The sequence below is a fragment of the Aristolochia californica genome, unplaced genomic scaffold (genome assembly GCF_029961685.1).
Source record: "Aristolochia californica isolate CCGP_79_NKW_82.1479 unplaced genomic scaffold, dmAriCali1.0.hap1 SCAF_7, whole genome shotgun sequence".
Taxonomy (NCBI): domain Eukaryota; kingdom Viridiplantae; phylum Streptophyta; class Magnoliopsida; order Piperales; family Aristolochiaceae; genus Aristolochia; species Aristolochia californica.
Genome location: NW_027182268.1, coordinates 31,291 through 52,605, shown reverse-complemented (window position 1 = coordinate 52,605; position 21,315 = coordinate 31,291). Strand labels below are relative to the sequence as shown.

Here is a 21,315-nt window from a genome sequence, read left to right as displayed (position 1 = left end):
AGAGAGCACCAACTCTCTGCCAAATCCTGAGACAAATTAGGTCACGGCAACGGCGCTAGAACACCACGACCAAAACAGGGGAAACTCAGCCCGCACGACAACGGCACCAGAGCACGACTACCAAAAAAAAGGGGCAAATCAGCCCTCACGGCAACGGCGCCATAGCAGCACTACCGAAATCCATTTTTCACAGCAACGGCGCTATCTCGCCGAGAAAACAGAAGCTTAACTTATTTAGAAAAAAAAAAATTAGGAGGAAGATGAAATCTAACCTCTGTGTCAGAAGATCAGCTGAAATAGAGAGCTGAAATCAGGTCGCCGATGACCGTCGCCGAAATGGACGATGGATCGCCGAAATCGCCGAAATCGCCGAGAGAAGGGCCGCCAGCCGAAAATACTCTGAGGATGAGGATCATCCGCTCTGATACCATGTTAGAATTTTGGATTGGAAAAGAGCCGTTGCTCTGTTCGTCGGGCTCACAGCAGTCGAGAAGACAAACAAATATTGATTCATGAAAATGATTTATTGAATCAACTGTTACGAATAACCATGTAGTTTTATACAGTAAAAAGGTAAAAGGGCAAAATAGTAAAATACAAAAAATAAATAATAAATAAATTAAATACATTCTAATATGGCGCTTCCCACACAAACTCACTCCACAACCCCTCCTCTTATCCACCCGAATTACCATCACTAAACCATAGAGACTTGTCGTCGTCAAAGCCGAATAGCGAGGAGAGCTCGTTGGCGGAAGGACAGCCGGAGAAGGGCTCGAGAGAGCGGCGGTTCTGTTGGTGTGCCTCAAGGGAAGGTGGGTGAGCGTCGAAGTCACAGTTGGGGCAATGGAGTAGTTGGTGGGAGGCGCAGAAAATCGAAGCCGGCTGGTCTCGGCAGACATCGCAGAGATAGTATCTGGAGTGTTTGGAGAAAATACCATTGGCGGCGTGTACTTGACGGTCGCAGGAGATGCAAAGCTTGGCAGAATCGGCTCGACAGTAGAGCAAGGCTTGTTTCTCCTTCCAATGGTTGCAGACTTTGCTTTTGTTCTCTGGGTGGTCTTCATCCTGGGCATTTCTCGCCATTTTTGAGCGACTCCTGCTGTAAAGTTTCATTAAGCCTCTGGTCTCCTTTTGTAGTTCCCGGCAACCTTTGTCTCTCTCCCTCTTTCTCAGATGCCTCTCTAGTGAATGACATAAATAAAAAAACTGCAAACTTTATCATCAAATTAACTCAAGAATTCTCTACTAAAAATATTAAATCAAAAGCTGTAGTTGTTGGCGGTGAGTTAAGAACTTTTTCACATAGAAAACGGAGGAGAAAGCAGACGGAAAAAATTGAAGCGCTCAGAAGTATCACCCCTGATTTCTTTCCAACCAAGGAAGAGAAATCTTTCAAAGTGGGTCCATAATATACCTTTCAAAATAAATACGGTACGAGAAGAAATTTAAAAAAAAAAAAAAACCAGTAGAGTAACACTTCAAGCACTCGTCAAAGACTCAGAAATGGCTTCCATCAAAACGAAACATTACCTTTCCTGCCAAACAAAAAAAAGTGGGACATCCAGAAAAAATGCCAGATTAGAAATCATGAAGTTGATTTTACAAATATTACAGGGGAACAATGGAAAGGGAGAGAGAAGAGAGAATCAAATATTACAGACGAAGGTGATGAGACAGAGAGATAGAGAGAGAGAGGAGACGGGCTAGAAGGGAGAGGTGGAGGGAGCGAGACCGTGGGCCACATTCGGAACGAAGGAAAACAACAAAATGGTATCGTTGCCGCAGTTCAGACCCCCTCGTTAGTCACAAATAAAAAACCCAGTTGCTCCGGTCAAATACAGCCTAAAAGATAAGCCAACATTCCATGTGGGACTATAAACGAGGTAGAATCGATTACAAATTAAAAGCCCCAGCTTCGAATCTCCTTGCATTCAAATATGGGGACAGAAATGGCTTCTTCTTCTTCCATTTTCTGTTTCCCTTAGGATAGTTCTTACTGGGAAAGGAACCTGAATAATTCGATTGTGTTCTCCTTCCAACCCTGATTCTGGTCTGATCTTTACCTTGAAAAAAGAATCAAGATTCTGTGATTGTCAAAGGATGAAACCCAGCTTTCCAAGTGAAAATAATCTTTACGTCTTTCACTGAGTAAACTCTGTAAGCGGCACCAAAATGGGTGATCTTCTTCCTCCTCTAACTCTGAATATTGAATTGACCATTATGAGATCAAATTTCTGGATCTCCTCTGCAATTTTGTGCAATCTGAAAATCCAAAACATAGCTTATTTTAGGTTACGTATTGGCCGTGTTCTGTTGTGTATTGGATTCTTAAATGTAATGGCTTAATTGGAAAAGTACATGACATTTGAGACACCCTTTTTTTCAGAATTGAGGCATGATGTATTTTTAATTAATTCTAACTTTATATGAGAATTCTTATTTAATTGAGATATTAATTAATCGTGTGTTTGTTTGATGGATCACTTTGTTTTCAATAGATGTATGATGAATCACTATGTCTTTGTTAAGCATACTAATAAGGGAAATGTTCTCCTATTGATATATGTGGATGATATTATTATAACATGAAGTGTTTCAAAAATTATTAGCCGGTTGAAGGAGAGCTTATGTAAATAATTCAAGACAAAAAACATGGGTCTCATTAAATATTTTCTCGGGATTGAAGTGTTGCAATCTAAGTATGGCATTGTTTATGCGCATTATGTAGTTCATTCAATTAGACCGTTAATGGTGCACTAATGCCAGCGTCATCTAAAAAATGCACGCAATTGTCTCAAGCTAAAATCGTGGAATCACGATTCAGCCCAAAATTGTGAATAATCCACTTGAAGCCATTGTTCGGGACGTGTCGAATTTATTTATTTTTCTGTCTCGCGCTCTCTTCTCCCTCTTGACCTTCCTCCCCCAAAGTTTTTTTCTTCTGCTCTCTTCTTCCTTTCGTATTTGCACTCTCACTCCCTCTCCCTCTCCCTCTCCCTCTCCCTTCTCCCTCTCTCCCTCCATCTCTTCTCCCTCTCGGCCTCCGTCACAGAGCATCCAGTCGAAGAGTCTCTATTGCAAGGCCTTTGACGTATCGTCGGAGCACCGCCTCCGTCGTTGTTGCCTCCCTGCCATTATCGACACCGTGAGGAAGATGACGTTGCTAATTTAATTTTTCCTAAGTTAGGAAAAATTAAACCGGCGTTATTTATTCATTATATTTAATTTTTTTAATTACTGTATTATATTAGTGATTTAATTGTGATAATTAAAATATTATCAAATCAAGTATTTGAGCAATTATTTTTGTTTAATTAACCTATTTTTATTTTGGTTTAAAAAATCCTATTTTCTGGCCATAACCCACCCCCCTACCCCTAAGTTGATGATTTTAATATTAAAGGCACAAACTCATTGTTATATTCCAAGGCATAAACATTTGCTGTTATATTGTAAATTGTGGACTATTACGAGTAACTCGGTTCCTTTTTAAGCATGTTTTTAAGTTTTAATTATATATATATATATGTGTGTGTGTGTGTGTGTGTGTGTGTGTGTGTGTTATTAATAATCTATCCTAAGCTATTAGTCAACATGACTCAGGACATGATCTTCGGGCGCATTATTAAGTTCATGTATTGGAGTCGTTAGGGAGCGCCAAACTTCATGTCATGTACATGATCATCCATGACTCAGGAGTTCATGTCCCAAGAGTAAACGACGAAAAATGTTTTATGTCCGATTTTGAGAATCATGTACATAACACTATCGCGGGGCTCTCTCTGCTATTTCATTCCCGCAACCCTCTCTCGTTCTCTGCTCCCTCTCTCGTCTCCACTGTCCCTCTCTGGTCTCCCTCTCTACGGCGTCCATCTCGCTGCGAATGTCCTTTTGGCGTCCTTCTCTCCATCTCGGACTCGCTCTCCCTCTGAACCTCTCGCTCGATTTTGACATTTGGGCTTCGATTTTTTAATTTCTACTTCAATTCGGCCTCGATTTCCCCATTCGGCTTTGATTTCAGCCATCGGCTTCGGTTTAACAACCATCCTCCCTCCCCTCTCCCTCTCGACCTCCGTCACAGAGCACGGGAGGTTGAGCATCTGTTGCAGAGCTTCTCAGCCTCCCTCTCTTCTCCCTCTCAGCGTACCGTCGGAGCGCTGCCTCTGTAGGCGTTGTCCGCCGCCGCTGTTGCCATTGCGCACTGGCCCGTCACCGTTGCCCGCTGGCTCGCCGCTGAGGATGACGACGATGGTTTAATTTTTCCTAAGTTAGGAAAAATTAAACTATCGTCATAAAAATCATTAATTTATAAATTTTATTTATAAAATAAACATTTTTATTTATTTAATATATTTATCTTATAATTACTATATTAAAATAGTGATTTAATAGTCATAATTAAAATATTATTAAAATAAATATTTGATAAATTATTTTGGCATAATTATCCGATTGCTATAGTTAATTAAACCAATGGTTTTAAATTTTGTGATAATATATTATTAATTAATAATACATAAAATATATTATGTACAAATATATAGTGTGTTAAAGTTATGATTAGATCATTTTTTTCTCTTAAATTATTCATTTTTGGTTAAAATATATCATATGTTATTAATAAATTAATAACTCAACGTATTACTTTCGTTTTTTTTATTTATAACGTTATTTATTTATTATTTTTAATTAATCATGTACGTATTTCATTGGCTCCTGTAATTACCATATTAATGCACAATAAAATATCTAATTCAATTAATAAATATATTAATATATTTAATTATACATTAAATAACTTATTCGTGTAGTAATAATGGTTGTTTTACCTAATTTGGGGGTTAAGGATTTTGTTGTAATTAAGTGTACTATAAAGGTTTAGGAATTCTCTTGTTTTTTATGTTTTTCTCATGTTAGGGCACTAACACTGGAAACTGTTTTCTAGTGCACATGAAGTCGTTAACACTAACACCAAGTGCGAAGATGATCTTCATGTACATGAGTGACATGATCTTCATGTTAGACATGAACTTGAACTTCAAAAATCCATTTGGGGGGCTAACACTCCCTAAGTGAACTATAAAAGGACTAAGGGGGAGGATTAGAGGTTGACTATGAAACTCTAATCCTAGCCTCCATTATTTCATCTCTCAGAGTGCCTCTCTTCGACCTCCTCTCTTAGCCTCCATTATTTCATCTCTCAGAGTGCCTCTCTTCGACCTCCTCTCTTTCGAACATGTCTCTTTTCTCCTCTAACTACTCTCTTTTCTTCTCTATCCTTCTTTACCTCTTTTCATCAAAGTCAACCATCCTTCTTTATCCGGCGGTGAGTCCTTTTCCAAAACAGAGACATTTAGTGACGCCGGTGACGACCCCCTGACTCACCAGCACACCGAGGAAGGCGGAGAGTCCGTACACCGTCGCCGCATCTGAGCCATACTTGCAGAAGGTAGTCTTATCGTAATGATCCGTAACCGGTTGTCCCTGAGAAACACGGGTAATAAAAGCCAGATTAGAAAACATGAAGTTGGTCTTACAAATATTGCAGGGGAACAATCGAAAGGGAGAGAGAAGAGAATATAATCTTACAGAAGAAGGTGATGAGATAGAGAGAGAGGAGACGAGTGTGAACGAATGAAAAAAACAGTGATTAACGAGAAGATCAATTAATCAGGTCTAAGTTATACAAAATTACTTATATTAACCTAATTATGCTATACAAGGGCTCGAGAGAGCGGTGGTTCTGTTGGTGTGCCTCAAGGGAAGGTGGGTGAGCGTCGAAGTCACAGTTGGGGCAAAGGAGTAGAAAATCGAAGCCGGCTGGTCTCGGCAGACATCGCAGAGATGGTATCTGGAGTGTTTGGAGAAAATACCATTGGCGGCGTGTACTTGACGGTCGCAGGGGATGCAAAGCTTGGCAGAATCGGCTCGACAGTAGAGCAAGGCTTGTTTCTCCTTCCAATGGTTGCAGACTTTGCTTTTGTTCTCTGGGTGGTCTTCATCCTGGGCATTTCTCGCCATTTTTTGAGCGACTCCTGCTGTAAAGTGTAGTTCCCAGCAACCTTTGTCTCTCTCCCTCTTTCTCAGATGCCTCTCTAGTGAATTACATAAATAAAAAACTGCAAACTTTATCATCAAATTAACTCAAGAATTCTCTACTAAAAATATTAAATCAAGAGCTGTAGTTGTTGGCGGTGAGTTAAGAACTTTTTCAGATAGAAAACGGAGGAGAAAGAAGACACGGAAAAAATTGAAGCGCTCAGAAGTATCACCCCTGATTTCTTTCCAACCAAGGAAGAGAAATCTTTCAAAGTGTAATATACCTTTCAAAATAAATACGGTACGAGAAGAAATTTAAAAAAAAAAAAAAAAACCAGTAGAGTAACACTTCAGGCACTCGTCAAAGACTCAGAAATGGCTTCCATCAAAACGAAACTTTACCTTTCCTGCCAAAAAAAAAAAGTGGGACATCCAGAAAAAATGCCAGATTAGAAAACATGAAGTTGATTTTACAAATATTACAGGGGAAAATGGAAAGGGAGAGAGAAGAGAGAATCAAATATTACAGACGAAGGTGACGAGAGAGAGAGAGAGAGAGAGAGAGGAGACCGGGGGCTCGAAGGGAAAGGCGGAGGAAGCCAGAACGTGGGCCACATTCGGAACGAAGGAAAAACAAAGAAAATGGTGACTAACGAGAAGGCCTGATACGTCGTTGCCGTTGTTCAGACCCTCTCGTTAGTCACAACCAGACAACCCAGCTGCTCTAGTCAAATACAGCTTAATATATAAGCCAACATTCCATGTGGGACTATAAACGAGGTAAAATCGATTACAAATTAAAAGCCCCAGCTTCAAATCTCCTTGCATTCAAATATGCAGACAGAAATGGCATCTTCTTCCGTTTTAATATAAATTAAAATAATAATTACGTGTTACTAGAATAAATTATATAAAATTAATAAAAAAATTAAAAAATAATATAAGAGAATATAATAAATAAACCTAATGGTTTAATTAATTATAGCAATTGAATAATTAAACCAATTAATGGTTACAATTTATTATAAATTAATATACTAATTACGTGTGACTAGAATAAATTATTTAAAATAAATAAAATTTTAAAAATAACTTAAACGAGTATAATAAATAAATAAATTATTTTTTAATGACATAATATATTTTTTAACATTAAAACTCACTATTTTAATACAAAATAAAAAATACGTAATAAATAAATAAATATATTAATTTATCAATAACATAATATATTTATTTACTAATTATTAATTAATAATATATTAACACAAAATGTAAATCCAGTGGTTTAAAGTTTATTATAATTCAACTAATTCATGATTAAATTTTATTATAAATTAATATACTAATTACGTGTTATTAGAATAAAATTTTAAAAAGTGAAAAAAAAATAAAAAATAATAAGTCATTGTTGTCGTCATCGTCGTCGTCGTTGAAGAGCCTTGCCGCAAAAGAGACCTTCGACTTTGGATTTCCCAGGCGGCTCCGAGACCTTCGAAACCACTGCGAAATTCTGTTACGACGTGAAGATCGACCTCACAGCAACAAATGTCCATCCGTTGCTCTGCGCCGACGAGGTTCCTGTCTCAATCCGTTCTCCGAAGCATCATAGACTCGGTAAGAACCATAAAAAAATCGTTGGGAGACGAAGGCCGAGGGAGAGGGAGAGGAGAATAGCGAATGAGGATAATTTTTTCCTTTTGGGTGGGAGAAAGAAGCAACGCACGTCGCGCGAGGAAAGTAGATGATTCGCAAAAAAGGTAAGAATCAACTTTCCTCCGTTTTTGCTTGGGCAGATGAAATGGTGTAATATCATTTCAATTCAAGTCTTTTTACTATAACGCCTTATTTGTGATAACTTAGGTAACCCCCAACAGAAGACACGGAAAAAATTGAAGCGCTTAGAAGTATCACCCCTGATTTCTTTCCAACCAAGGAAGAGAAATCTTTCAAAGTGGGTCCATAATATACCTTTCAAAATAAATACGGTACGAGAAGAAATTTAAAAAAAAAAAAACACAGTAGAGTAACAGTTCAAGCACTCGTCAAAGACTCAGAAATGGCTTCCATCGAAACGAAACTTCACCTTTCCTGCCAAATACAATAAAAAAAAACAAAAAAAGTGGGACATCCAAAAAAATGCCAGATTAGTTGATTTTACAAATATTACAGGGGAACAATCGAAAGGGAGAGAGCAGAGAGAATCAAATCTTACAGACGAAGGTGATGAGATAGAGAGAGAGAGAGAGGAGATGAGGGCTCCAAGGGAAAGGTGGAGGGAGCGAGAACGTGGGCCACATTTAGTGACGCCGGTGACGACCCCCTGACTCACCAGCACAGCGAGGAAGGCGGAGAGTCCGTACACCGTCGCCGCATCTGAGCAATACTTGCAGGAGATAGTCTCATCGTACCGATCCGTATCCGGTTGTCCCTGAGAAGCACGGGTAATAAAAGCCAGATTAGAAAATATGAAGTTGATTTTACAAATATTACAGGGGAACAATGGAAAGGGAGAGAGAACAGACGAAGGTGCTGAGATAGAGAGAGAGGAGACGGGGGCGGGAGCGAGAACGTGGGCCACATTCGGAACGATGGAAAAACAACAGAATGGTGATTAACGAGAGGGTCTGGACTCCTCAATCACGAGCGGACAACCCAGCTGATCTGGTCAAATATAGCTTAAAAGATAAGCCAACATTCCATGTGGGACTATAAACGAGGTAGAATCGATTACAAATTAAAAGCCCCAGCTTCGAATCTCCTTGCCTTCAAATATGCAGAGAGAAATGGCATCTTCTTTCTTCCATTTCCTGTTTTCCTTAGGATAGTTCTTACTGGGAAAGGAACCTGAATAATTCGATTGTGTTCTCCTTCCAACCCTGATTCTTGTCTGATCTTGACCTTTAAACAAGAATCAAGATTCTGTGATTGTTAAAGGATGAAACCCAGCTTTCCAAGTGAAGATAATCTTTACGTCTTTCACTGAGTAAACTCTGTAAGCGGCACCAAAATGGGTGCTCTTCTTCCTCCTCTGACTCTGAATATTGAATTGACCATTATGAGATCAAATTTCTGGATCTCCTCTGCAATTTTGTGCAATCTGAAAGATGAGCAAGCATGAGTACACGGGAATCTTGGCTGCCCAAAATCCAAAACATAGCTGATTTTAGGATGCCTTACCGAGCATCCTATCCTATTTTAAAATTGATTTTATTCTGCAGCAGCAAATACTAAGTCATAATATGGGTTTCAACGAAGCAGATTTATAGATTTATAGACGTAGTTATCCAATAAAAAAACCCACCTGTCATATAACAATTGTATTGAAAAATACTACTCACAACTTTCCTAATGGAGAAGCCTAAGGGGGTTGAAGGGTTTAAGGGTGGTATAATAGAAAGATATTAAAAACGAGAAACAGAGATGGGAAAAAAATAAATAAATCCACTTGGTTTCCGACTTGGGTAAAAATCAGAATCATCCTTCCCTTTGGTTCGCACCACCAAAAATTTATTGCCAGGAAGATGAAAAAATAAGGGATTGTATCAAGAATTATATACCTAGGTAGGATACAAAAAGGAGAGTTATTCATGTTCAAGCGATATTTCAACAATGCCATTGTAACTGTACACATATGTACCTGTTAGAAAAACTTTAATCTTAAATCTTAATCCAGAATTTACATCATGGGCCCTTCCCCTTACAAGCCCCTACAGAGTCCCGGAGGAAACACCTCTTCTGGGTCTATAAGCCCCATATTTTCTAGGGAATTTTACAAAAATACCAGTTTGAAAAAACTTATTTATGAAAACAACGACGATCTCAACTTATTTGCAAAACTACCGAACTTTGACCGGTCCAGTGTATATGTGGACAGTCAAAGGCGACAAGTAAGCTTTGACCGCTTACGTGTCGACACCTCATCAGTGCTGTATAGTAGTTGAACACACGGGCTACCACATCATTATTTTTACACTTCATTTGACATGTCATCTGACACGTCATTATCAATTTCCCTCTTTGCCCCGTCATCTCTCGCCACGTTAGCTCACTCCATGTAAGCCCTCCGTTATATGTTTTTTCATTCTAATGTTTCTTCCTCCATCTTTCTCCTCAACTCTCCTCTCGCCCTCGCTCCTGCTGCCATCTCTCCCCTTCTCCTCTCCACTCGCCCTCGCTCCTGCTGCCACCGCTCGGCCACGACCGCTCCCCTACTGCCGCCGCTCGGCCTCGCCCTCGACGCCCCCTCTCAACAGCTCTCTCTTCGTCTCAGCCTCATCTCTCGTTCTTCTTCTCCGTTCCCCTCTGTACATCCTCTCGCCGCCCCTTCTATCAAAACCGAAGCCCTATTCACCCTCCAAACGCGAATTTGAATTTCAGAAGCCGATTTAGGAGAGTGATTTTTTAGGGTTTTTGTTAATTGAATCTAATTATTGTATTTAATTATAATGTTGATTTGAATTTAGGTGTTTAATTACTGTATTGATTTTTTTGTGATTTACTGTTTAATTTCTAATTTTATGTTAATGAAATTTCTGCCAAACTAAAATTATTGTAAAGTTTTGTAAGATTTTTAATTAAATAATATATTTTTAATAATTTATTATTTTGTAAATAAGATGATAAAAAGTATACAAATAAATTATATTTTTAAACTCTAAAACAACTTTTTTGTATATTTTTTTAATTTATAAATATTTTAAATGGATAATATATGGGTAAGACTTAAGAGTAAATTTTTTTTTATACATATTTTAAATGGATAATATATAGGCAAGACTTAAAATTAATTTTTTTCTTTTTATAAATATTTTAAATCCATAGTAAATGGGGTAAGAGTTAGATTATTCTATTTATAAATATTTTAAATTTCTAAATATTATTATTTTGTAAATAAGATGATAAAAAGTATACAAATAAATTGTATTTTTAAACTCTAAAATAACTTTTTTGTATATTTTTTTAAAATTTTAAATATTTTAAATCGATAATATATGGGTAAGACTTAAGAGTAAGATTTTTTAAATTTATAAATATTTTAAATCCATAATAAATGGGTAAGAGTTAGATTTTTTCTATTTATAAATATTTAAAATCTGTAAATATTATTATTTTGTAAATAAGGTGATCAAAAGTATTCAAATAAATTGTATTTTTAAACTCTAAAATAAATTTTTTGTATTTTTTAAATTTTTAAATATTTTAAATCTAATTAATTTACTTATTTTATTTTATTTTTTAAAATATGAAGAAATAAAAAGTGTAACTATAATTTTTTTAATTAATAATATTTTAATTGATATTAAATAGTGTTAAATAAGTAAGAGTTAATTTTTTATTTTTTATTATAATTTTTAAATAATTTATTATTTTAGATATAAGGTAATAAAAAGTGTATTTGATTTTTTTAAATTTATTCAAAATTTTATCATGTAATGACGTGGCAGAATACGTGTCAACTATACTAACGTGGCAGACGATGTGTTAATCTACAGTGTCGCACTGGTAATGTGGCAACGCATAAGCAGTCAAAGCTTATGTGTCAGCTTTGACTGTCCACATATACGGTGGACCGGTCAAAATTCGGTACTTTTGTAAATAAATTGAGGTTGACGTTGTTTTCATAAATAAGTTAAAAAATCTTATTTTCTATCATGGGCTACTCTCACTCTTCTATAAACACAAAGGAAGGATCTGCATCCATCACTGGAGGCTTTATGTATGGAGGTTCTGCCGATCCATGCATGTCAGGGAGGTGAAAGAAATCTTATTCAATCCGAAATTCCATCCCTTTAGCTACCTCTAGTTTAAGATATCCATTTACTAATGTTGGCCGTTTAGTAATCTAGTTACGGTTTGGAACCTCAGGTACTTATATGCAGATTTGTACGGAGATGCCATTTGGGTGGGTGCTGAAACCCCTGAAAATAGCGGCAGCTGTGCGGAGAATTCGCCAATCTCATGTGGTTCTACTCTGGGAAGTCCTCTCTCTGCCTTCTTTGGGTTATATATTCTCTTTTGGGCAGCACAACAAGAAGGACGTATACATTTTGGGCAGCACAACAAGGAGGACGTATACATTTTGGCCAGCACAGGTGTATATAGAGTAGTCCGCCCAAGTCGATGCAATTATACTTGCTCTAAGGAAACCAAAGCATCCGACGGAGCCCCGCCTTCTGGTGGTTCTGCAACTCCGTCCTCCGCTACTTGCCTGAATGACTGGCGAACGAAGTGGATTGTCTTCCTTCCCTTCTTGCTTCTCGGTTTTAATCTGATTAACCTACATTCGGTTAGCTAAGTGAGAGAAGCCATACAATGTTTTCATTTGATTTCAGAAGGAGAATCCATGCACGGAGGAAGGGCAACTTGACCATTTGCTTAGCACGACGATCGCATCATCATGAGCCAATCTATAGGATTCTGAGGTTGTTGAAGAATCTCCATGAAAGGGTTTGTTGTATAAACCTCATGGAAGTCTTGAAGTTAAAAGTTTTTCAAATGCAAATTATGCAACTTTTAAACTCGACAGGCATTCCACTAGTGGTTGTACGTTTTGTTGGGGAATACAGCTGCAGTTTTCTGTTTTATCCCCTCGCCTTCCAAGCATTTTCACCCCATTGTTGGCTCATAATTGGCAAATCGTGCACTCATTTGACTACAATGTCTGATGAAATGAGTGAGAATTCAATAAAAAGTCCACCAACTGAAGAACAATCGAGCAACAGGGGCCGTCTGTATTTTGAGGAATTTTTCACCAAGTTACCACTGCTATGATCTTCTCCTTTCAACCAATAACAAAAAAAAATCCGCATTACAGCACAGAAAGAAAACCAGTAGATTTAAGCATCGCCTAATGTTAGGACCCTTTTTATTTACGTAGACAATTCTCGCTGGTATGGTCCATAAAGTCGAAGCAGCCGAGAAAGTAAAGATGAGAGAGTGCCGTGTGTTAGGGAATCTCCATGTTTGAAAAGTTAAGGGACATATAGGGAATTTTTTTATTTCTTTATGAGGTTGGAGTGTGGAACACTCAACCTCATTAAATACTTAACTTAGCTTTTATTTTCCTATTCCCCCCGACGATTTGAAATCGCTGTGTGTGAAAAAAAACCAGAGTAACAGAAACGTTCGGAATTTTTTTTCCGTTGAAGCTCTTTGAAGGTTTGTTTTTCAGAGAGAGTGAGAAAGCTTCGTGCTTCGAGTTTGTACGATCGATACAGTGAGAAATCACTTCCTTTCTCGCCGAGACATTGCTACAGAAATACTCTCTGCTTGCCGTCGTTGTGCTGCTCCGGCGTTGCGTGATTCCTCTTGTTGGGCGTCTCTATCCTCAGTGTAGAGTGAGAGAGACCAGAGAAGGAAGAAGGGCGTTGTATCCTCAGTGGAGAGGGAGATAGCAAAGGAGAGGAAGAAGGAACGCCTCCACAGAGGCGTTGACTGGTTTGTTTTATTACTGACCGTGTGCTGTTTGTTTCGTGTTGTTTCTGACTGGTGCTATTTGGGCGTCGGCGAGTCTCAGGTCTTCATACAGGTTACATTGTTCCTTCTTTTACAGATCTGTATTTATTTATCTGCAGTGGTAGATTAATGTATGGATTGTATGGATAGGAAATTGTAAACATTGAACGATATTCCCTATAAAGAATTATCATCAGCAGCTGTGGACGTAGCCCGATTTGGGTGAACCACGTTAAATCTGTGTATTTAATTTTGCTCTCTTGATATAATTTGATCTGTATAATCCTATCAAATTGGTATCAGAGCTAGGTTATACAGAAAGTCAAATTTGAGTGGGAGTAATGGCTGCAGATGAAGGGAAGTTAAAAATTGAAAAATTCAATCGGTCAGATTTTAGTTTCTGGAAAATGCAGATAGAGGATTATCTGTATCAGAAAAATTTATACCTACCGCTTGATGGAGTCAAGCCAGACAGTATGAAGGATGAAGAGTGGAACCTCCTTGATAGGAAAGTCCTTGGATTCATCCGACTGTCATTATCCCGTAATGTTGCATTTAACATAGCAAAAGAGAAGACCACAGCGGGTCTCATGAAGGTTCTCGCAAATATGTACGAGAAGCCGTCAGCCTCAAATAAGGTGTATTTGATGAGGCCACTGTTCAATTTGCGGATGACAGAAGGAGCATCAGTAGCTCAACATATAAATGAACTCAATATCATTACATCCCAATTGAGTTCAGTCGAAATTGAATTCGACGATGAAGTACAAGTATTGATACTTTTGTCTTCCTTGCTAGAGGGCTGGAATGCCACTGTTACAGCAGTGAGCAGCTCATCAGGAAGCAACAAGTTAAAATTTAATGATGTACGTGATCTAGTTCTCAATGAAGAGATCAGAAGAAAATCATCGGGTGAAGGGACGATTTTTTCAGCATTGTCTACAGAGGCAATAGGAAGAACTAGAGAAAATAGACCAGGAAGGTCAACTCATCGAGGCACTTCTCAATATAGAAGGTCTCAATCAAGAAACCCAAACAGACCTCAGAATAGAAGGTCTCAATCCAGGAACCCAAATAGATCTCAGAACTCAAATGTCAAGTGTTGGAACTGCGGAAAAAACGAGCACTATAAAAGTCAATGTAATAGTGCACCGAAGGATCAGGAGGCGAAGGTAGAAGCAAATGTTGCTTCCTCCTCAGGGAATGATGCTGCATTGATATGCTCTCTGGAGAGCAAGGAGGAGTCTTGGGTATTAGACTCTGGAGCATCGTTCCATGCTACCTCGCAGAAAGAGCTCTTTGAGAAATATGAGTCCAAGAACCTTGGTAAGGTATATCTCGGTGATGATCAACCGTGTGATATAGTAGGCAAAGGTGTAGTGAAGATCCAGTTAAATGGGTCTGTATGGGAGCTGAAAAATGTCAGGCACATTCCTGACCTGAGAAAGAACTTAATCTCAGTAGGGCAGCTAGCCAGTGAAGGCTACACCACAACCTTCCATGGTGATGATTGGAAGATTGCGAAGGGTGCATTGGTGGTTGCATGAGGAAAGAAGAGTGGTACTCTCTACATGACAGCACAAGCATGTTGTACCATTGCTGCTGCAACAAGCAACCAAGGTTCCAACCTGTGGCACCAGAGACTGGGCCACATGAGTGAGAAAGGAATGAAGATTATGCATTCCATGGGAAAATTATCAGAGCTACAGTCAGTAGAAATTGATATGTGCGAGGATTGCATACTTGGAAAACAGAAGAGAGTTAGCTTTCAGACACATGGCAGAGCTCCGAAGAAGGAAAGGCTAGAGCTCGTCCATTCTGATGTCTGGGGGCCAACAACTATTTCATCCATTGGTGGAAAACACTACTTTGTGACATTCATCGATGATCATTCACGGAAGGTATGGGTTTACTTCCTAAGTCACAAGTCTGAAGTGTTTGATACTTTCAGAAGATGGAAAGCCATGGTTGAAAATGAAACAGGACTTAAGATCAAAAAGCTGAGAACTGATAATGGTGGTGAATATGAAGACACCAGATTCAAGAAGTTCTGTTATGATAATGGGATCCGCATGGAGAGAACCGTGCCAGGTACGCCTCAACACAATGGTGTAGCTGAGCGTATGAACAAAACTTTGACTGAGAGAGCCAGAAGTATGCGTATGCAATCAGGCCTACCAAAGCACTTCTGGGCAGAAGCAGTCAACACATCAGCTTATTTGATCAACTGAGGTCCATCAGTTCTACTGGAATACAGAATACCAGAAGAGGTATGGAGCGGAAAAGAAGTAAGATTCTCACACCTTAAAGTTTTCGGTTGTATGGCGTATGTGCATATCAGTGATCAAGGCAGGAATAAGCTTGATCCCAAATCCAAGAAATGTACCTTCCTCGGTTATGGCGAGGATGAATTTGGATATCGCATATGGGATGATGAAAACAAAAAGGTGATCCGTAGCAGGGATGTGATTTTCAGTGAAAGGGTGATGTACAAGGACAGACACACTGCAGATGACAGTAACTCACTAGAGAGTGAGCCAGTATATGCAGATGTGGATGATGTCCCAGATGACTCTGTAGCAAACCCTCAGATAGAGGAATTTGTTGAACAGAGTAGTGCACACCAGCCCGACATATCACAGTCCCCTGTTCCAGCTCCGATATTGAGAAGATCTTCTCGACCTCATGTGCCTAACAGAAGATACATCAATTATCTACTGTTGACTGATGGAGGAGAGCCTGAATGCTATGAAGAGGCATGTCAGACTGAAGATGCTAGCAAGTGGGAGCTTGCTATGAAAGATGAGATGAATTCTCTAATCTCAAACCAGACATGGGAACTAGTTGAGTTACCCATAGGGAAGAAGGCACTCCATAACAAATGGGTGTATCGGGTGAAAGAGGAGCATGATGGCTCTAAGAGATACAAAGCCCGATTGGTTGTCAAAGGATTCCAACAGAAGGAAGGAATCGATTACACTGATATCTTTTCTCCCGTTGTGAAGCTCACCACTATCAGAACAGTGTTGAGCATTGTTGCCATTGAAGATCTCTATCTAGAACAGTTAGATGTGAAAACTGCATTTCTTCACAGAGACTTGGATGAGGAGTTATATATGCATCAACCAGAAGGTTCCTCAGAAAAGAAGAAAGAGAATATGGTGTGCAAACTCCAAAAGAGCCTGTATGGTTTGAAACAGGCTCCAAGATAGTGGTACAAGAAGTTTGATAGTTTCATGCATAAGGAAAGTTTCCAGAAGTGCAATTCCGATCACTGTTGCTACTTCAAAAGGTACACATCCGGTTATATCATTTTGCTACTTTATGTCGATGACATGTTAGTAGCTGGGTCAGATATGGATGAGATCAGAAACTTGAAGAGGCAATTGTCAAAAGAATTTGACATGAAGGATTTGGGTCCAGCTAAGAAGATTCTTGGAATGCAAATCACAAGAGATAAGCAAAGTGGAGTATTGCAGTTATCTCAAGCAGAGTACATTACTCGTGTTTTGCAGAGATTCAACATGAGCAATGCCAAGCCAGTTGGCACACCCTTGGACAAACACTTATGTCTATCCAAGGATCAGTCTCCTCACACGGAAGAAGAGAGAGAGCTCATGGATAAAGTTCCATATGCCTCAGCCATTGGAAGTTTGATGTATGCAATGGTCTGTACGAGACCAAATATTGGTCATGCAGTGGGAGCCGTTAGCAAATTTATGTCAAACCCAGGTGAGACCCACTGGAAGGCAGTAAAGTGGATCTTGAGATATCTGCGTGGCACCACAGATAAGTGTTTGCACTTTGGCAAAGGTGAATTGCAAGTGCAAGGGTACACAGATGCAGATTTTGCAGGAGAAGTTGATCACCGGAGAAGCACCACTGGTTATGTCTTTACCGTGGGTACAACAGCTGTCAGTTGGATGTCGCAGATACAGAAGATTGTTGCTATAACACATTGGTCTTCGTTATCATTTCATCAAATCTTTGTTAGAGGATGAGATGCTAATGCTGAAGAAGATCCAAGGTAATAGGAATCCTGCAGACATGCTAACAAAACCGGTGACTATTGATAAACTGAAGCTATGTTCAGTTTCAGTTGGTCTGCAAGAATGAAGAGACCTAGATAAAGCTGCTGCATTGATATGTGTGAAGACAAATTGATATCAGTCTTCAAGTGGGAGATTGTTAGGGAATCCCCATGTTTGAAAAGTTAAGGGACATATAGGGAATTTTTTTGTTTCTTTATAAGGTTGGAGTGTGGAGCACTCAACCTCATTAAATACTTAACTTAGCTTTTATTTTCCTCTCCCCCCACCCCCCCCCCCCCCCCCCCCCCCCCCCCCCCCCCCCCCCCCCCCGTCGATTTGAAATCGCTGTGTGATTTTCGACTGTGTGTGAAAAAAAACCAGAGTAACAGAAACGTTCGGAATTTTTTTTCCGTTGAAGCTCTTTGAAGGTTTGTTTTTCAGAGAGAGTGAGAAAGCTTCGTGCTTTGAGTTTGTACGATCGATACAGTGAGAAATCACTTCCTTTCTCGCCGAGACGCTGCTGCAGAAATACTCTCTGCTTGCCGTCGTTGTGCTGCTCCGGCGTTGCGTGATTCCTCTTGTTGGGCATCTCTATCCTCAGTGTAAAGTGAGAGAGACCAGAGAAGGAAGAAGGGCGTTGTATCCTCAGTGTAGAGGGAGAGAGCGAAGGAGAGGAAGAAGGAACGCCTCCGCAGAGGCGTTGACTAGTTTGTTTTATTACTGACCGTGTGCTGTTTGTTTCGTGTTGTTTCTGACCGGTGCTATTTGGGCATCGGCGAGTCTCAGGTCTTCGTACAGGTTACATTGTTCCTTCTTTTACAGATTTGTATTTATTTATCTGCAGTGGTAGATTAATGTATGGATTGTATGGATAGGAAATTGTAAACATTGAACGATATTCCCTATAAAGAATTATCATCAGCAGCTGTGGACGTAGCCCGATTTGGGTGAACCACGTTAAATCTGTGTATTTAATTTTGCTCTCTAGATATAATTTGATCTGTATAATCCTATCACAGTGGTGATCAGGGCTTTTCGCTGCCAAACTCCCCGGGTCGGGGGTAAGGGCTCATGGTGACGCCCTCGTTGATGTGCTTCTGCCACCCTCCCGTGTGGGCCTTGGCGTGGGACCAGTAGAACAAGAGTGAGAAGAGCATTGGAGAGCAAGATGAGCGCCGCCCCCCGGCGGCGAATACCCCTTCCCGGAGCTCTGCGCATGATAGGTGTTGGACACCGAAGTGGGCGCGGTACTTGGTGTGGTAAGCATTCCTCGCGGACCCGGCCAGAAGACACGCTTCCGCACCCAGAAAAGTACACCTAAATCACAATCAAAGGTCCTCAACAAAAAGGATTTTTACTTGGGAAGGTTTGGGGAGATTGGAATTCTGGAAATAAAAAGTTGTGTTTGTGAATGTTGTTAAAAATAATAGAGATATTTAGTAGAAGTAGAACTGAGCACTGTAGGACCGTGGGAGAGTGTTTTTTTCTTCTTTTGTTTTGACTTACCAGGAAAGCACAAAGGAGGAAACGGCGCAGCTCCTGGTCGGTCCGGCGGTGAGTCCTTTTCCAAAACAGAGACATTTAGTGACGCCGGTGACGACCCCCTGACTCACCAGCACACCGAGGAAGGCGGAGAGTCCGTACACCGTCGCCGCATCTGAGCCATACTTGCAGAAGGTAGTCTTATCGTAATGATCCGTAACCGGTTGTCCCTGAGAAACACGGGTAATAAAAGCCAGATTAGAAAACATGAAGTTGGTCTTACAAATATTGCAGGGGAACAATCGAAAGGGAGAGAGAAGAGAATATAATCTTACAGAAGAAGGTGATGAGATAGAGAGAGAGGAGACGAGTGTGAACGAATGAAAAAAAAATCCCCGATGATTTAACCCATTTTGGACCTTTTCATTAGTCACAAACAAATTACCCAGCAGCTACGCTCAAATACAACTTCCACGATAAGCCAACATTCCATGTGGGACTATAAACGAGGTAGAATCGATTGCAGATTAAAAGCCGCAGCTTCGAATCTCCTTGCATTCAAATATGCAGACAGAAATGGCATCTTCTTCCATTTTCTGTTTAGTTCTTACCGGGAAAGGAACCTGAATCAATTAATCAGGTCTAAGTTATACAAAATTACTTATATTAACCTAATTATGCTATAGAAGGGCTCGAGAGAGCGGTGGTTCTGTTGGTGTGCCTCAAGGGAAGGTGGGTGAGCGTCGAAGTCACAGTTGGGGCAAAGGAGTAGAAAATCGAAGCCGGCTGGTCTCGGCAGACATCGCAGAGATGGTATCTGGAGTGTTTGGAGAAAATACCATTGGCGGCGTGTACTTGACGGTCGCAGGGGATGCAAAGCTTGGCAGAATCGGCTCGACAGTAGAGCAAGGCTTGTTTCTCCTTCCAATGATTGCAGACTTTGCTTTTGTTCTCTGGGTGGTCTTCATCCTGGGCATTTCTCGCCATTTTTGAGCGACTCCTGCTGTAAAGTGTAGTTCCCAGCAACCTTTGTCTCTCTCCCTCTTTCTCAGATGCCTCTCTAGTGAATTACATAAATAAAAAACTGCAAACTTTTATCATCAAATTAACTCAAGAATTCTCTACTAAAAATATTAAATCAAGAGCTGTAGTTGTTGGCGGTGAGTTAAGAACTTTTTCACATAGAAAACGGAGGAGAAAGCAGACGGAAAAAATTGAAGCGCTCAGAAGTATCACCCCTGATTTCTTTCCAACCAAGGAAGAGAAATCCTTCAAAGTGGGTCCATAATATACCTTTCAAAATAAATACGGTACGAGAAGAAATTTAAAAAAAAAAAAAAACCAGTAGAGTAACAGTTCAAGCACTCGTCAAAGACTCAGAAATGGCTTCCATCAAAACGAAACTTTACCTTTCCAGCCAAATACAAAAAAAAAAAGTGGGACATCCAGAAAAAATGCCAGATTAGAAAACATGAAGTTGATTTTACAAATATTACGGAGACGGGGGCCACATTCGAAAGGAAGGAAAAACAACAAAGAGGTGATTAACGAGAAAACCTGATACGTCGTTACCGTTGTTCAGACCCTCTCGTTAATCACGAACGGATAACCCAGTTGCTCCGGTCAAATACAGCCTAAAAGATAAGCCAACATTCCATGTGGGACTATAAACGAGGTAGAATCGATTACAAATTAAAAGCCCCAGCTTCGAATCTCCTTGCCTTCAAATATGCAGAGAGAAATGGCATCTTCTTTCTTCCATTTTCTGTTTCCCTTAGGATAGTTCTTACTGGGAAAGGAACCTGAATAATTCGGTTGTGTTCTCCTTCCAACCCTGATTCTTGTCTGATCTTTACCTTTAAACAAGAATCAAGATTCTGTGATTGTTAAAGGATGAAACCCAGCTTTCCAAGTGAAGATAATCTTTACGTCTTTCACTGAGTAAACTCTGTAAGCGGCACCAAAATGGGTGCTCTTCTTCCTCCTCTGACTCTGAATATTGAATTGACCATTATGAGATCCAATTTCTGGATCTCCTCTGCAATTTTGTGCAATCTGAAAATCCAAAACATAGCTGATTTTAGGTTACTATTGGCCGTGTTCTGTTGTGTATTGGATTCTTAAATGTAATGGCTTAATTGGAAAAGTAGATGGAACTACGAAAACAATGGAGACACCTTTTTTTTTTCACAATTGAGGCATGATGTATTTTTAATTCATTCTAACTTAATTGAGATTTCTTATTTAATTGAGATATTAATTAATCGTGTGTTTGATGGATCACTTTGCTTTTAATAGATGT

At 39.6% G+C, this 21,315-nt stretch overlaps 2 protein-coding genes across 2 annotated transcripts; both read right to left on the bottom strand.

The window, feature by feature from the left end:
• Positions 1-287: 287 nt before the first annotated feature.
• LOC137936120 (zinc finger protein CONSTANS-LIKE 13-like) lies at positions 288-1,086 on the bottom strand. The gene is made up of 2 exons (XM_068780669.1): positions 693-1,086; positions 288-535 (listed from the first exon to the last, which is right to left on the bottom strand). The coding sequence occupies exons 1-2, from the start codon at positions 1,084-1,086 to the stop codon at positions 288-290; spliced, it is 642 nt and encodes a 213-aa protein (XP_068636770.1).
• Positions 1,087-18,556: 17,470 nt separating this feature from the next.
• On the bottom strand, positions 18,557-20,000 carry LOC137936117 (uncharacterized). Its single transcript, XM_068780667.1, has 4 exons — positions 19,869-20,000; positions 19,625-19,636; positions 19,038-19,243; positions 18,557-18,848 (listed from the first exon to the last, which is right to left on the bottom strand). The coding sequence occupies exons 1-4, from the start codon at positions 19,998-20,000 to the stop codon at positions 18,557-18,559; spliced, it is 642 nt and encodes a 213-aa protein (XP_068636768.1).
• Between the last annotated feature and the right edge of the window lie 1,315 nt (positions 20,001-21,315).

What these genes read in the sequence shown, in the direction of transcription:
- LOC137936120 (XM_068780669.1), bottom strand. Translation starts at nt 1,086, where the DNA reads ATGGCGAGAAATGCCCAGGATGAAGACCACCCAGAGAACAAAAGCAAA. An exon ending in GTCTCTATGGTTTAGTGATG is followed by an intron (nt 536 to 692) that starts GTAATTCGGGTG and finishes TATTCGTAACAG; the next exon opens with TTGATTCAATAAATCATTTT.
- LOC137936117 (XM_068780667.1), bottom strand. Translation starts at nt 20,000, where the DNA reads ATGGCGAGAAATGCCCAGGATGAAGACCACCCAGAGAACAAAAGCAAA. An exon ending in TCCTCCTTTGTGCTTTCCTG is followed by an intron (nt 18,849 to 19,037) that starts GTAAGTCAAAAC and finishes ATTGTGATTTAG; the next exon opens with GTGTACTTTTCTGGGTGCGG.